The sequence below is a fragment of the Hyperolius riggenbachi genome, chromosome 2 (genome assembly GCF_040937935.1).
Source record: "Hyperolius riggenbachi isolate aHypRig1 chromosome 2, aHypRig1.pri, whole genome shotgun sequence".
Lineage (NCBI taxonomy): Eukaryota > Metazoa > Chordata > Amphibia > Anura > Hyperoliidae > Hyperolius > Hyperolius riggenbachi.
In genome coordinates, this window is record NC_090647.1 from 570,629,736 (window position 1) to 570,646,857 (window position 17,122).

General features: G+C 45.0%; 1 protein-coding gene across 3 annotated transcripts in view; it reads left to right on the forward strand.

Annotated features, from left to right (window-relative positions):
* LOC137545197 (uncharacterized) overlaps nt 1–16,538 on the forward strand; it is an 82,366-nt gene extending 65,828 nt beyond the window's left edge. For 2 of the 3 annotated variants that reach the window (XM_068266321.1, XM_068266323.1), the window contains 4 exons: nt 993–1,046; nt 3,876–3,962; nt 12,794–12,862; nt 15,757–16,538. In XM_068266321.1, coding sequence (XP_068122422.1) covers nt 993–1,046; nt 3,876–3,962; nt 12,794–12,862; nt 15,757–15,764 — 218 coding nt within the window. In that variant the 3' untranslated portion in view covers nt 15,765–16,538. Of the gene's footprint in view, nt 1–992; nt 1,047–3,875; nt 3,963–12,793; nt 12,863–15,676; nt 15,698–15,756 lie in introns of those variants that run through there. The other variant, XM_068266322.1, reaches the window with a different exon arrangement.
* The last annotated feature ends 584 nt before the right edge of the window (nt 16,539–17,122 follow it).

The following is a 17,122-nucleotide window of genomic DNA, read 5'->3' on the forward strand; positions in this document are numbered from 1 at the left end:
ACAGCCCATCTCTGACAACTTTCCCCAATCAGACTCAGCTTCACTCCAATCACAAACCAATGTGAGCAGCACAGTCCATCTCTGACAACTTTCCCCAATCAGACACAGCTTCACTCCAATCACAAACCAATGTGAGCAGCACAGCCCATCTCTGACAACTTTCCCCAAGCAGACACAGCTTCACACCAATCACAGAACCAATGTGAGCAGCACAGCCCATCTCTGACAACTTTCCCCAATCAGACACAGCTTCACACCAATCACAGAACCAATGTGAAACCTCAAGGAGGAAAAAGCATAGATGTCTGGCACTGTAGCTTTAATGCAAGCAGCAAGTGTACAGCAGGTGTAAATCACAATCATAACGTGCACGTTAGCCTCCGAGGAAGCAAGGCTCACCCCATTGCGAAACGGTCGTAAGGTCGCGCACCCTCTGCACGTTAGCCTCCGAGGAAGCAAGGCTCACCCCATTGCGAAACGGTGGTAAGGCCTTTCACCCTCTGGCGCCCACAGCTCCCTCCCCACTCCAGCAGAGCACGATAAGTACCTCATCTTCACACGGACACATGCTTTTGTGTATATGATTGGGATTTACACCTGCTGTACACTTGCTGCTTGCATTAAAGCTACAGTGCCAGACATCTATGCCTTTTCCTTCTTGAGATTTTGCAATGTTCTGCTTACCATTGTCTTGAGCACGTAACTTCTGCTGGAAGTTTACACCTACAGCTGGTCATCTTTACAGCATCCACAGTTTCACTGAGTGCCTGCCCCTTCTCTCTCAGATTGCACAAAACCAATGTGAGCAGCACAGTCCATCTCCCGGCACAGACACAACCATCCCAAAAGGCAACTTCATTTTTACGTTAAACACAGTATCTTCAGTTATCATTCTGCATTAAAAATAAACTAGCTAATATGCGAGTTACTATGTTACCAGTAATATGCATATGACATCATTATGATCTACTATTTCCTTCTATCACATACAGGACAGTCGGGAGCAGCAGACAGGGTGGAGCCGGGAGACCCAGGACTAGTGAATGGTGAGTACTGAGAGATGGGAGAGGAGGTCTCTGTGTCACATTTATGGGCGTGTCTGACAGAAGACCCTCCTCATTCTTTGTGTAATACCTGGAAAGGAGCTGCAGGCAGGGTGGAGCCGGGAGTCCCAAGACTAGTGAATGGTGAGTACTGAGAGATGGGAGAGGAGGTCTCTGGGTCACATTTATGGGCGTGTCTGACAGAAGACCCTCCTCATTCTTTGTGTAATACCTGGAAAGGAGCTGCAGGCAGGGTGGAGCCGGGAGTCCCAAGACTAGTGAATGGTGAGTACTGAGAGATGGGAGAGGAGGTCTCTGTGTCAGATTTATGAGTGTGTCTGACAGAAGACCCTCCTCAGTCTTTGTGTGATACCTGTGCTGGAGCTGCAGGCAGGGTGGAGCCGGGAGTCCCCGGACCAGTGATTGGTGAGTGCTGAGAGCTGGGAGAGGAGGTCTCTGTGGCACATTTATAGGCATGTCTGGCAGAAGACCCTCCTCAGTCTTTGTATGATGCCTGGGCAGGAGCGGCAGGGAGGGTGGAGCCTGGGGAGGCGGGACCAGTGAATGGTGAGTGCTGAGAGATGGGAGAGGAGGTCTCTGGGTCACATTTATGGGGGTGATATGTTGATATACAGGATCCTCTCAAAAAATTAGCATAGTGTGATAAAGTTCATTATTTTCTGTAATGTACTGATAAACATTAGACTTTCATATATTTTAGATTCATTACACACAACTGAAGTAGTTCAAGCCTTTTTATTGTTTTAATATTGATGATTTTGGCATATACCTCATGAAAACCCAAAATTCCTATCTCAAAAAATTATCATATTTCATCCGACCAATAAAAGAAAAGTGTTTTTGAAACAAAAAAAGTCAACCTTCAAATAATGATGTTCAGCAATAAAAAGCTTGAACTACTTCAGTTGTGTGTATTTGAATCTAAAATATATGAAAGTCTAATGTTTATCAGTACATTACAGAAAATAATGAACTTTATCACAATATGCTAATTTTTTGAGAAGATCCTGTAGATATTTCTGATTACTTTCTCAAGCAATTGAATGGGGTAGGATAGATTGTCCGTTTTCTGATTTATAGACCTGAGCATTTTTTTTTTATTCTGATTGTTTTTTTCATAATTGGGGAAAAATTGATCACGTGTGTGATACATTGGTCAGATATTTCAAATGTTACAATCAATCAGAAAAATTGATTGCAATGCTAGAGCTGAAAAAAAAATATAAAACTTTGTATCGTGTGTTGTAGCCTTAAAGGGAAGGTCCAAGCAAAAAAAAAATGAGTTTCACTTACCTGGGGCTTCTACCAGCCCCATGTAGCCATCCTGTGCCCTCATAGTCACTCACTGCTGCTCCAGTCCCCCGCTGGCAGCTTTCTGACCTCGGAGGTCAGGGCCGCATTGCGTACATTTTTACGCATTCCCGCTAGTGCAGGAACATTAACATATACATTTTTACGCGTTAGTGGTGCAACGCATACATTTTTGTTCCTGCACTAGCTGGAATGCGTAAAAATGTATGCAATGCGGCCCTGACCTCCGAGGTCAGAAAGCTGCCAGCGGGGGACTGGAGCAGCAGTGAGTGACTACGAGGGCACAGGATGGCTGCATGGGGCTGGTAGAAGCAGAACTAGCTGGCGGCGGGAGACTGGAGCAGCAGTGAGTGACTACGAGGGCACAGGATGGCTGCATGGGGCTGGTAGAAGCAGAACTAGCTGCCAGCGGGGGACTGGAGCAGCAGTGAGTGACTACGAGGGCACAGGATGGCTGCATGGGGCTGGTAGAAGCAGAACTAGCTGGAGGCGGGAAACTGGAGCAGCAGTGAGTGACTACGAGGGCACAGGATGGCTGCATGGGGCTGGTAGAAGCAGAACTAGCTGGTGGCGGGGGACTGGAGCAGCAGTGAGTGACTGCGAGGGCACAGGATGGCTGCATGGGGCTGGTAGAAGCAGAACTAGCTGGCGGCGGGGGACTGGAGCAGCAGTGAGTGACTGCGAGGGCACAGGATGGCTGCATGGGGCTGGTAGAAGCAGAACTAGCTGGTGGCGGGGGACTGGAGCAGCAGTGAGTGACTACGAGGGCACAGGATGGCTGCATGGGGCTGGTAGAAGCAGAACTAGCTGGTGGAGGGGGACTGGAGCAGCAGTGAGTGACTACGAGGGCACAGGATGGCTGCAGGGGGCTGGTAGAAGCAGAACTAGCTGGTGGAGGGGGGCCGGAGCAGCAGTGAGTGACTACGAGGGCACAGGATGGCTGCATGGGGCTGGTAGAAGCCCCAGGTAAGTGAAACTCATTTTTTTTTTTTTTGCTTGGACCTTCCCTTTAACATTATTTGTTCTGGAATATTATTTACAGCATAAAATCTACTACCACAAATTGTAGCAGAACAGCATTAAAACAATTAAACACAGCACTTTGCGCCTTGCTTCAGTGGGCAACTTCTGGCCGTATCCAAAGTGGTGATAACATTATCTTTTGTTTACATTCCTCTGTTGCTACAATTAGTATCCAGCCAGCAGCATGCTGACACTAAACGGTACTGAGCTGAGAAGCAGAGACAGCTGAGAAATGATCACTAGATAGGTTTTAATATATACATACAGCAGCTATGAATAAAATGCAATGGCAGCTTTCAGAGCAGATAAACTGTACTTTGAGAACTTGTAAAGTGTAAACAGACAATGTTACTTGTGCACAAAAGCAAATATGATAACTGAATAAGTAATAAAAAGTAGGAAAACACATTTTTATTGAATGTTATGTCAGAGTTTTATCCCATTTTAACTATTCCATTTCCTCGTCATACATGTAAGGAGAGGCAGATGGTGTCAGTGACAGAAAAGGGGCATGCAAGCATTTTCTGGACAATGTAGTGCAACCCCAGCATCTGGACACAGCAGGTAAGACTTACACTTGTGCCGCATTTACTATAGAGACTCCGCCCTCTATACCGCCTGTCAGCAATCTGGTCACACCCATCATTTAATGGAGAAAAAAAACAGCGCCAGTAGGTACTGCTAGGCGACTACTGCTGAGGGATTTCCACAGTTCCAAACAATATATATAACTAAATCAGCGCAGGTCAGATGAGGATGCATCAGTTCAAACAATAATTATTGTCCATGCTTGTTTTTCTGGACCTTCACAATGACGTGCCCACCATCATAAAGGCATAAAATGATTAATAAACCAGCTCATGGCCCGGCGTTGCCCGGGTATGTATTTGGCTGCTGTTGGCTCTGCCCACTTTTTCTAACCCTAACACACAATTACTCAATGACCTAGTTTGTGAGCTGTGCAGTCTTTGGCATCAATAATTTGCATTGAAATGAAACAAATCTGATTGGCTGTGTGTGGCTCCACCTCCTTTTCTGAATTTGAACCCCAGTCACCCAATGACCAACTGTAGCAGGTTTGAGGCCTCTGCCATTTTGGGCGCGATTCCACTTGAGCGGCGCGCGTCTGCAAGACGCGAGCCGGCTCTTCTGGGTCTGCGGGGAAAGCAGACGAATCCCATCAGCCGTGCAGCACAGCTATGGGATCCGCAGCCTCCCAAGCCGATTCGGATGGAAAAGCCGTCCGAATCGCTAGCGGTAGCGATTCGGCCGGCGTTACCATTGCACCCTATGGCAGAGTTTCCCCGCACTATTCGCCTGCAGGGAAACTCTGCGGATTCGCGGCGGTTTCCGCTCAAGTGGAAAAGCGCCCTAACAGTGCAAGAATAGCAGCAATTAAATATTCCCCTTGAAAATCAATAGGTGAATTTTGATTGGCTTTTGTAGGCTCCACCCACTTTTCACCCAGTGACCAACTGTGCAAAGTTTGAGAACCCTGCCATTAACAGTGTAAGAGTGGCTGCAGTTTACATTTTCCCAGTGAAATTTGTATTTGTCTCCGCCCACTTTTTGGTTATGGGAATAAAAAGTATCCTACATGTTATTCCAGGTAATGTACTATGTGTGTGCCAAATTTCATTCACATCCGATCAGCCATTGTTGTGTGATCGAGTAACAAACATCCAAACCTCCAAACTTTCACATTTATAACATTAGTGAGATAATCATATACGGAAACATAAGATACAGTAAATGTAACCGAACACAAGACACTGATCCGGCAACCTGGGGAATTTCCTCTAGATAATGTGAGGCCACTCTGAGTAAAGTCCAGGCCGGTGCTCTATCCTCTGAAGGATGAGATGAATCCAGGGATGGGCATTATCCACTCCAATCAGGTTATCTCACTAGGTCGGTATTTATACCACAATTCATATATAGCTCTTAATCAGCTAAGGGTAACGTCTGCATGGTAATAAGGAACTGGAAATCTTGAGAGATAAGTTGACGCTGTCAACATATATCTGAGTCCAGAATACATCCTGGATAGACTTCTGTCACCATGGATGGTGGAGATAAGGCCAGGCTGTATTCTGCTGATCATATACAGCAGCCAGTTCTTGTATGTCACTGCAGGTGGGACAGCAAGTCACTTCTTCCCAACGTTATATGTACGTAAGAGCGTGGAGTCCAGTGATGGCCATGTCTAGGAGAAGTCATGGAGGAGCATGTGATTTGTATGATCAGCTGATGGATTTGCAAAGCTCTTATTTGCTGTGATCACATGCTGCTTTAGCACATGATCATGGTTAGCAAATCAGAGACTTGCATATCTATCACCTGACCAGACTGATCACATGCTTCTCTGTGACTTCTCCTAGACACAACCATCACTAATCAGAGACTTACATATCTATCACCTGACCAGACTGATCACATGCTTCTCCGTGACTTCTCCTAGACATGAGCATCACTAATCAGAGACTTTCATATCTATCACCTGACCAGACTGATCACATGCTTCTCCATGACGTCTCCTAGACACGACCACCACTAATCAGAGACTTACATATCTATCACCTGACCAGACTGATCACATGCTTCTCCATGACTTCTCCTAGACATGACCATCACTAATCAGAGACTTACATATCTATCACCTGACCAGACTGATCACATGCTTCTCCATGACTTCTCCTAGACACACCATCACTAATCAGAGACTTACATATCTATCACCTGACCACACTGATCACATGCTTCTCCATGACTTCTCCTAGACACGACCATCACTAATCAGAGACTTACATATCTATCACCTGACCACACTGATCACATGCTTCTCCATGACTTCTCCTAGACACGACCATCACTAATCAGAGACTTACACATCTATCACCTGACCACACTGATCACATGCTTCTCCATGACTTCTCCTAGACACGACCATCACTAATCAGAGACTTACACATCTATCACCTGACCACACTGATCACATGCTTCTCCATGACTTCTCCTAGACACGCTATCACTAATCAGAGACTTACATATCTATCACCTGACCAGACTGATCACATGTTGCTCCATGACTTCTCCTAGACATGAGCATCACTAATCAGAGACTTACATATCTATCACCTGACCAGACTGATCACATGCTTCTCCATGACTTCTCCTAGACACGCTCATCACTAATCAGAGACTTACACATCTATCACCTGACCACACTGATCACATGCTTCTCCATGACTTCTCCTAGACATGACCATCACTAATCAGAGACTTACATATCTATCACCTGACCAGACTGATCACATGCTTCTCCATGACTTCTCCTAGACATGACCATCACTAATCAGAGACTTACATATCTATCACCTGACCAGACTGATCACATGCTTCTCCATGACTTCTTCTAGACATGACCATCACTAATCATAGACTTACATATCTATCACCTGACCAGACTGATCACATGCTTCTCCATGACTTCTCCTAGACACTACCATCACTAATTAGAGACTTACATATCTATCACCTGACCACACTGATCACATGCTTCTCCATGACTTCTGCTAGACATGACCATCACTAATCAGAGACTTACATATCTATCACCTGACCAGACTGATCGCATGCTTCTCCATGACTTCTCCTAGACATGACCATCACTGATCAGAGCCTTACATATCTATCACCTGACCAGACTGATCACATGCTTCTCCATGACTTCCCCTAGACACGACCATCACTAATCAGAGACTTACATATCTACCACCTGACCAGACTGATCACATGCTTCTCCATGACTTCTCCTAGACACGACCATCACTAATCAGAGACTTACATATCTATCACCTGACCACACTGATCACATGCTTCTCCATGACTTCTCCTAGACATGACCATCACTAATCAGAGACTTACATATCTATCACCTGACCACACTGATCACATGCTTCTCCATGACTTCTCCTAGACACGACCATCACTAATCAGAGACTTACATATCTATCACCTGACCAAACTGATCACATGCTTCTCCATGACTTCTCCTAGACATGACCATCACTAATCAGAGACTTACATATCTATCACCTGACCACACTGATCACATGCTTCTCCATGACTTCTAGACATGTCCATCATTAATCAGAGACTTACATATCTATCACCTGACCACACTGATCACATGCTTCTCCATGACTTCTAGACATGTCCAACACTAATCAGAGACTTACATATCTATCACCTGACCACACTGATCACATGCTTCTCCATGTCTTCTCCTAGACACGGCCATCACTAATCAGAGACTTACATATCTATCACCTGACCAGACTGATCACATGCTTCTCTATGACTTCTCCTAGACACGACCATCACTAATCAGAGACTTACATATCTATCACCTGACCACACTGATCACATGCTTCTCCATGACTTCTCCTAGACATGACCATCACTAATCAGAGACTTACATATCTATCACCTGACCACACTGATCACATGCTTCTCCATGACTTCTCCTAGACACGACCATCACTAATCAGAGACTTACATATCTATCACCTGACCAAACTGATCACATGCTTCTCCATGACTTCTCCTAGACATGACCATCACTAATCAGAGACTTACATATCTATCACCTGACCACACTGATCACATGCTTCTCCATGACTTCTAGACATGTCCATCACTAATCAGAGACTTACATATCTATCACCTGACCACACTGATCACATGCTTCTCCATGACTTCTAGACATGTCCATCACTAATCAGAGACTTACATATCTATCACCTGACCACACTGATCACATGCTTCTCCATGTCTTCTCCTGGACACGGCCATCACTAATCAGAGACTTACACATCTATCACCTGACCACACTGATCACATGCTTCTCCATGACTTCTCCTAGACACGCTATCACTAATCAGAGACTTACATATCTATCACCTGACCAGACTGATCACATGTTGCTCCATGACTTCTCCTAGACATGAGCATCACTAATCAGAGACTTACATATCTATCACCTGACCAGACTGATCACATGCTTCTCCATGACTTCTCCTAGACACGCTCATCACTTATCAGAGACTTACACATCTATCACCTGACCACACTGATCACATGCTTCTCCATGACTTCTCCTAGACATGACCATCACTAATCAGAGACTTACATATCTATCACCTGACCAGACTGATCACATGCTTCTCCATGACTTCTCCTAGACATGACCATCACTAATCAGAGACTTACATATCTATCACCTGACCAGACTGATCACATGCTTCTCCATGACTTCTTCTAGACATGACCATCACTAATCATAGACTTACATATCTATCACCTGACCAGACTGATCACATGCTTCTCCATGACTTCTCCTAGACACTACCATCACTAATTAGAGACTTACATATCTATCACCTGACCACACTGATCACATGCTTCTCCATGACTTCTGCTAGACATGACCATCACTAATCAGAGACTTACATATCTATCACCTGACCAGACTGATCGCATGCTTCTCCATGACTTCTCCTAGACATGACCATCACTGATCAGAGCCTTAGATATCTATCACCTGACCAGACTGATCACATGCTTCTCCATGACTTCCCCTAGACACGACCATCATTAATCAGAGACTTACATATCTACCACCTGACCAGACTGATCACATGCTTCTCCATGACTTCTCCTAGACACGACCATCACTAATCAGAGACTTACATATCTATCACCTGACCACACTGATCACATGCTTCTCCATGACTTCTCCTAGACATGACCATCACTAATCAGAGACTTACATATCTATCACCTGACCACACTGATCACATGCTTCTCCATGACTTCTCCTAGACACGACCATCACTAATCAGAGACTTACATATCTACCACCTGACCACACTGATCACATGCTTCTCCATGACTTCTCCTAGACATGACCATCACTAATCAGAGACTTACATATCTATCACCTGACCAGACTGATCACATGCTTCTCCATGACTTCTAGACATGTCCATCATTAATCAGAGACTTACATATCTATCACCTGACCACACTGATCACATGCTTCTCCATGACTTCTAGACATGTCCATCACTAATCAGAGACTTACATATCTATCACCTGACCACACTGATCACATGCTTCTCCATGACTTCTCCTAGACACGACCATCACTAATCAGAGACTTACATATCTATCACCTGACCAAACTGATCACATGCTTCTCCATGACTTCTCCTAGACATGACCATCACTAATCAGAGACTTACATATCTATCACCTGACCACACTGATCACATGCTTCTCCATGACTTCTAGACATGTCCATCATTAATCAGAGACTTACATATCTATCACCTGACCACACTGATCACATGATTCTCCATGACTTCTAGACATGTCCATCACTAATCAGAGACTTACATATCTATCACCTGACCACACTGATCACATGCTTCTCCATGTCTTCTCCTAGACACGGCCATCACTAATCAGAGACTTACATATCTATCACCTGACCAGACTGATCACATGCTTCTCTATGACTTCTCCTAGACACGACCATCACTAATCAGAGACTTACATATCTATCACCTGACCACACTGATCACATGCTTCTCCATGACTTCTCCTAGACATGACCATCACTAATCAGATACTTACATATCTATCACCTGACCACACTGATCACATGCTTCTCCATGACTTCTCCTAGACACGACCATCACTAATCAGAGACTTACATATCTATCACCTGACCAAACTGATCACATGCTTCTCCATGACTTCTCCTAGACATGACCATCACTAATCAGAGACTTACATATCTATCACCTGACCACACTGATCACATGCTTCTCCATGACTTCTAGACATGTCCATCACTAATCAGAGACTTACATATCTATCACCTGACCACACTGATCACATGCTTCTCCATGACTTCTAGACATGTCCATCACTAATCAGAGACTTACATATCTATCACCTGACCACACTGATCACATGCTTCTCCATGTCTTCTCCTAGACACGGCCATCACTAATCAGAGACTTACATATCTATCACCTGACCACACTGATCACATGCTTCTCCATGACTTCTCCTAGACACGACCATCACTAATCAGAGACTTACATATCTATCACCTGACCACACTAATCACATGCTTCTCCATGACTTTTCCTAGACATGACCATCACTAATCAGAGACTTACATATCTATCACCTGACCACACTGATCACATGCTTCTCCATGACTTCTCCTAGACACGACCATCACTAATCAGAGACTTACATATCTATCACCTGACCACACTAATCACATGCTTCTCCATGACTTTTCCTAGACATGACCATCACTAATCAGAGACTTACATATCTATCACCTGACCACACTGATCACATGCTTCTCCATGACTTCTCCTAGACACGACCATCACTAATCAGAGACTTACATATCTATCACCTGACCATACTGATCACATGCTTCTCCATGACTTCTCCTAGACATGACCATCACTAATCAGAGACTTACATATCTATCACCTGACCACACTGATCACATGCTTCTCCATGTCTTCTCCTAGACACGCCCATCACTAATCAGAGACTTACATATCTATCACCTGACCACACTGATCACATGCTTCTCCATGACTTCTCCTAGACACGCTATCACTAATCAGAGACTTATATATCTATCACCTGACCACACTGATCACATGCTTCTCCATGACTTCTCCTAGACATGACCATCACTAATCAGAGACTTACATATCTATCACCTGACCAGACTGATCACATGCTTCTCCATGACTTCTCCTAGACATGACCATCACTAATCAGAGACTTGCATATCTATCACCTGACCACACTGATCACATGCTTCTCCATGTCTTCTCCTAGACACAACCATCACTAATCAGAGACTTACATATCTATCACCTGACCACACTGATCACATGCTTCTCCATGACTTCTCCTAGACACGACCATCACTAATCAGAGACTTACATATCTATCACCTGACCACACTGATCACATGCTTCTCCATGACTTCTAGACATGTCCATCACTAATCAGAGACTTACATATCTATCACCTGACCACACTGATCACATGCTTCTCCATGACTTCTAGACATGTCCATCACTAATCAGAGACTTACATATCTATCACCTGACCACACTGATCACATGCTTCTCCATGTCTTCTCCTAGACACGGCCATCACTAATCAGAGACTTACATATCTATCACCTAACCACACTGATCACATGCTTCTCCATGACTTTTCCTAGACATGAGCATCACTAATCAGAGACTTACATATCTATCACCTGACCACACTGATCACATGCTTCTCCATGACTTCTCCTAGACACGATTATCACTGATCAGAGACTTACATATCTATCACCTGACCACACTAATCACATGCTTCTCCATGACTTCTCCTAGACACGACCATCACTAATCAGAGACTTACATATCTATCACCTGACCACACTGATCACATGCTTCTCCATGACTTCTAGACATGAGCATCACTAATCAGAGACTTACATATCTATCACCTGACTAGACTGATCACATGCTTCTCCATGACTTCTCCTAGACACCATTATCACTGATCAGAGACTTACATATCTATCACCTGACCAAACTGATCACATGCTTCACCATGACTTCTCCTAGACATGACCATCACTAATCAGAGACTTACATATCTATCACCTGACTAGACTGATCACATGCTTCTCCATGACTTCTCCTAGACACCATTATCACTGATCAGAGACTTACATATCTATCACCTGACCAAACTGATCACATGCTTCACCATGACTTCTCCTAGACATGACCATCACTAATCAGAGACTTACATATCTATCACCTGACTAGACTGATCACATGCTTCTCCATGACTTCTCCTAGACACCATTATCACTGATCAGAGACTTACATATCTATCACCTGACCAAACTGATCACATGCTTCTCCATGACTTCTCCTAGACATGACCATCACTAATGGAGACATCAGTGTGAAGAATAAAGATGATGGTCTGAACTGACAACACTGAGATTCAGATCATGATTCAAACATTGCCAGTACCATGGACAGTGCACCACTGATCACACCCCTATTACTCCTCACATTCCCTGGTCCAATGGTCCATAGTGTGCAGTCACATGACGCACATCACACCCCTATTCTCATATTCCCCGCTCCATGCTGTGCAGTCACATGACACACATCACACCCCTATTACTTCAGTAAGTCCTAGTTTTAGTTTTTAAGTTAAGATATCAGTTTTTGAAGTAACATTTCTCCCTTTCCTCCCGCTGAAAGGATCTGCTGCTCCTGCTTTGGAAGATGAGACAGAAGTTGAGCGCACAGGAAAGCTGGATGAGATCACAGGTGAGGTTTGAGAATTGTGTACAATGTGTGTCTCTAGTTCAACTGAGAGTACAAAAATAGCTTTATTGGCATGACCAAGAATTGCAGGTATTGCCAAAGCAAGGGGAAATGAGGTAACATGAAAGGGGGTGGGGTAGGGGTGCAATGGGTAATCTCTATTCCAGTATTCCCATAATCCTCTCTTCTGTATGATGACATTATCCTCAGTGACAAACAGCAATCTGGAATCTGGGACCCTACAGTGGGGTGTGTTCACTAAATGTCATTAAAACTGCCATGAGCAGAGAATGCACTGCGACTTTACCAATACTTCCAACCAGTGGTGGCTCCAGCTTCAGTTTATTTTGGGAGGCACAAAGGGGGCATGATGGCTGGTGCCCATTTGGGTGATCAAAATCGATGATTGTTTGATGAGCTTCAGATGTTTCTTGCCTAACTAAGGGGATAAAATTAAGTCTAACTTGTTCAGAAATGATAGGAACCAAATGTAAACATCACAAACATAACTTTTTGAGCAGAGCAGATTGTACAAATGATGGTGCTATTATTGAAGAAAAGTTACCTACAGATGTATTTGGCTAGTTGGCTGGCATGCGTTAATCCTTAATAGACAGATATATGCGCGCTGCATGTTACAACCAGAACTGAAGAATATTATGTCCAAAGTGAATCCGTTCTCCAATGCCAGTACCAGACAATGAAAGGAGGAAAGGCAGCATCCAGTGCAGCTCTCTCAGCGGTGGGATGTGACTGGTGTCTGTATCAGAAAGAGGAGAGAGAAGAGAGCGCCTCTATGGAACAATACCTTTAATTCAGTTTGCAAATTGCACAAGAAATGCATGTACGAGATCGCATAAATTTGCAAGCATATCTCACATGCTCAGTGTTCCACTCCTCGGACGTGGACTTGTCCGTGGCCAACGGGGGACATCAACAAGGGTACGTGGCAGGTCTTGCGTCCAGGCAAGCTCCGTGTGCCGAGTGACAATGACGATGCGTTTCAACGCGCCAGAGCGTCTTTGTCAAGTCAGCTGACAAAGAAGCAGCAAATGTATGCAATTTTGCACGTGCATTTCTTTTGCAATTTACAAACTGAATTAACCAGCTGAGCGGTCTGGACGAGCTCAGCTCGTCCAACACCGCCAGCGGCTGCCGCTCAGGCCCTGCTGGGCCGATTTTAATGAAATAAAAAGCAGCACACGCAGCCGGCACTTTGCCAGCCGCGTGTGCTGCCTGATCGCCGCTGCAGCGCGGCGATCCGCCGCGTGCAGCGGCGAAAGAGGGTCCCCCCAGCCGCCCGAGCCCAGCGTAGCCGGAACAAACAGTTCCGGCCAGCGCTAAGGGCTGGATCGGAGGCGGCTGACGTCAGGACGTCGGCTGACGTCCATGACGTCACTCCGCTCGTCGCTATGGCGACGATATAAGCAAAACAAGGAAGGCCGCTCATTGCGGCCTTCCTTGTTTATTATGGGCGCCGGAGGCGATCGGAAGAACGCCTCCGGAGCGCCCTCTAGTGGGCTTTCATGCAGCCAACTTTCAGTTGGCTGCATAAAATAGTTTTTTTTTTATTTAAAAAAAACCCTCCCGCAGCCACCCTAGCGATTTAATCAGAACGCCAGGGTGGTTAAAGGTATTTCACCATAGAGGCGCTCTCTTCTCTCTCCTTTTTCTGATGCTTTATTCCTTACTTGCTAGCAAGCTGCTCCTGTGTGGACAGATCACAGACAAATCATTCCATACCCTTCAGCCTGTGTCTGAGGACTGTACAAGCAAGGGAAGGGGGAAGAAGCAAGAGGGACAGAGACAAAGTGTGTGTAATTCCTTATCTTAGTAGCTTTGCATTGCTGCTGACTAGAGCTGGTATTTTACAGACAGGAAATGTTGAATCAGGATAATACCATTGATTGGCTAATTTAAAAGAAAAACAGTAAACTTTAAGCTTGTGAACATTCTTCAGGCTATATTCCTGTTGACTGACAATCTTAGAACATACAATCAGAAGAGACGTTTTTTCACCCATACATTAAAGTGAACCTCCGGACTAAAAATCTACTCAAAAGAACTGAAAAGGCTTGGTGTTTCTTTAACAGTTTCACAGCATCAGAACTTTGTTTTTCTTACCAAAGTATCATTTTTAGCTGCATTTTTAACTAAGCTCCACCCATCAAAGAAAAAAAGCCTGGGCTTTTTTTCCCTGATGCTGTGCAGAGCATGATGGGATTTCCTATGTTGTTATTCATGTTGCCTAGCAACTGGGAGAGGTGCTCAGGACACAGGACAGTTGGAACTGTGTCTCATGTTACCTGTCACCTCCTTTCAACCAAAAAGATGGCTGCCCTCATGAAATCAAACATTTGTCTGTTCTTTTAAAACAGGGTGGGTAAGAGATTATATTACCTATCTATTTTAATTAACATAACTAATGTAACTTAATGACAGTATGTTTGTTTAGGCTGGAGATCCTCTTTAATTACAGGGGATCTTGCAAGGATTGTGAGGCATTCATGACAAATAGATAAGACTCTTGGTCAACTTAATGCCTACATAGACTCAGGCTGACATGGAGAGTTTTTACAGACCCTATCTAGATCACTGTATGCTGCTGGAGGCTGGAAACAGTCAACTGCATGTTACTGAGCAGGGGGGCACTAAGAGGGGTACAGTGATTACTGGGGAGGGGCAGTGCCCCAGCATGCCCCAGTGTAGTGCCACCACAGCTTCTAACAGGTAGCACCCATTGCTCAGGTAATGCATACATCTCCAGAGAGATGCTACTTCAGTATAGATTGTGAATCCTGTGTTGTCTCTCCGCAGCACTGTGACGTCTCTGTGACATGTGACATAGATATATAATGCTCTGTATAGATTGTGAATCCTGCGTTGTCTCTCCGCAGCACTGTGACGTCTCTGTGACTTGCAGGACCTTCCGCCTGTGTGATGAAGAAGTCATGTGACATCATATGACCCCTCCCATCCCCCCAGATAAAATCTTCCTTATAACGGCCGTCTGTGGATGGAGATACTCCGAGGGTGAAGATAATCCTCCATCCTATCTCCAGCAATCGCTCATCTGCGTCTCAACAGAGAGTAAAACACAATGATAACTGGAAAAGCCACTTTACATCTCCACCATGAAAGCCGACATTGTGGAGGGGTAACTCCGGAGGAAGAAGCCCCTGCAGCCACAGGAAGGGGAAGGGCACTAGAGCTGTGGGCAGTGAGTCCCAGCTTCTCACACTCCCTCCACCCATACAGGAGGCTGGCTCCATGCCAGGAGTCGTTAAGGCTACCCTCGATATGGGTGGAGGCAGTTATGGTGACCACACTGCTGGTGCAGGAGAGGATCATGATGGCCACACAGGTTATGAGATCCTGGCATCTTGGCACATAAGCTGTGGGCACCACTATGGGATGAGGGTGAGATCACACTGACTGCCCATGAAAGGGAGCCCCTGCACTTATACCCTCCAGTATTGTCTCTCTCCACCTCTGTCTCACTTTAATTTTACAGAAGACATATTTCCTCTTCTATGATACTCGTCGATTATCTCCTTTCCCATTTTACACAACTTTTTATATTTTTTTGTAATCTTGTAATTTTAAGACCCTCTTTTTTGTTTTGTTTTTTAAATAAAAATAAAAGAAAAAAAATAAATAAAAATAGTCCATCACGACACTAACGCGAATTTTATCTTTCACGGTAGCCCAAGAAGAACCCAGAATTTTACCTTCTATTGGACACATCAGATGTTTCTGGATTCTGATGGAGGCTCTGGTTGGTGGAGTTCTGTAGGATGGAGCTGGGTGGAGTTGTACTGTAGGATGGAACTTGGATGGTGGAGTTCTGTAGGATAGAGCTGGGTGGAGTTGTACTGTAGGATGGAACTTGGATGGTGGAGTTCTGTAGTATAGAGCTGGGTGGAGTTGTACTGTAGGATGGAGCTGGGTGGTGGTGTTCTGTAGGATAGAGCTGGGTGGTGGAGTTCTGTAGGATAGAGCTGGGTGGTGGAGTTCTGTAGGATAGAGCTGGGTGGTGGAGTTGTACTACAGGATGGAGCTGGGTGGTGGAGTTCTGTAGGATAGAGCTGGGTGGAGTTGTACTGTAGGGTGGAGCTGGGTGGTGGAGTTCTGTAGGATAGAGCTGGGTGGAGTTGTACTGCAGGATGGAGCTGGGTGGTGGAGTTCTGTAGGATGGAGCTGGGTGGAGTTGTACTGTAGGATGGAGCTGGGTGGTGGAGTTCTGTAGGATGGAGCTGGGTG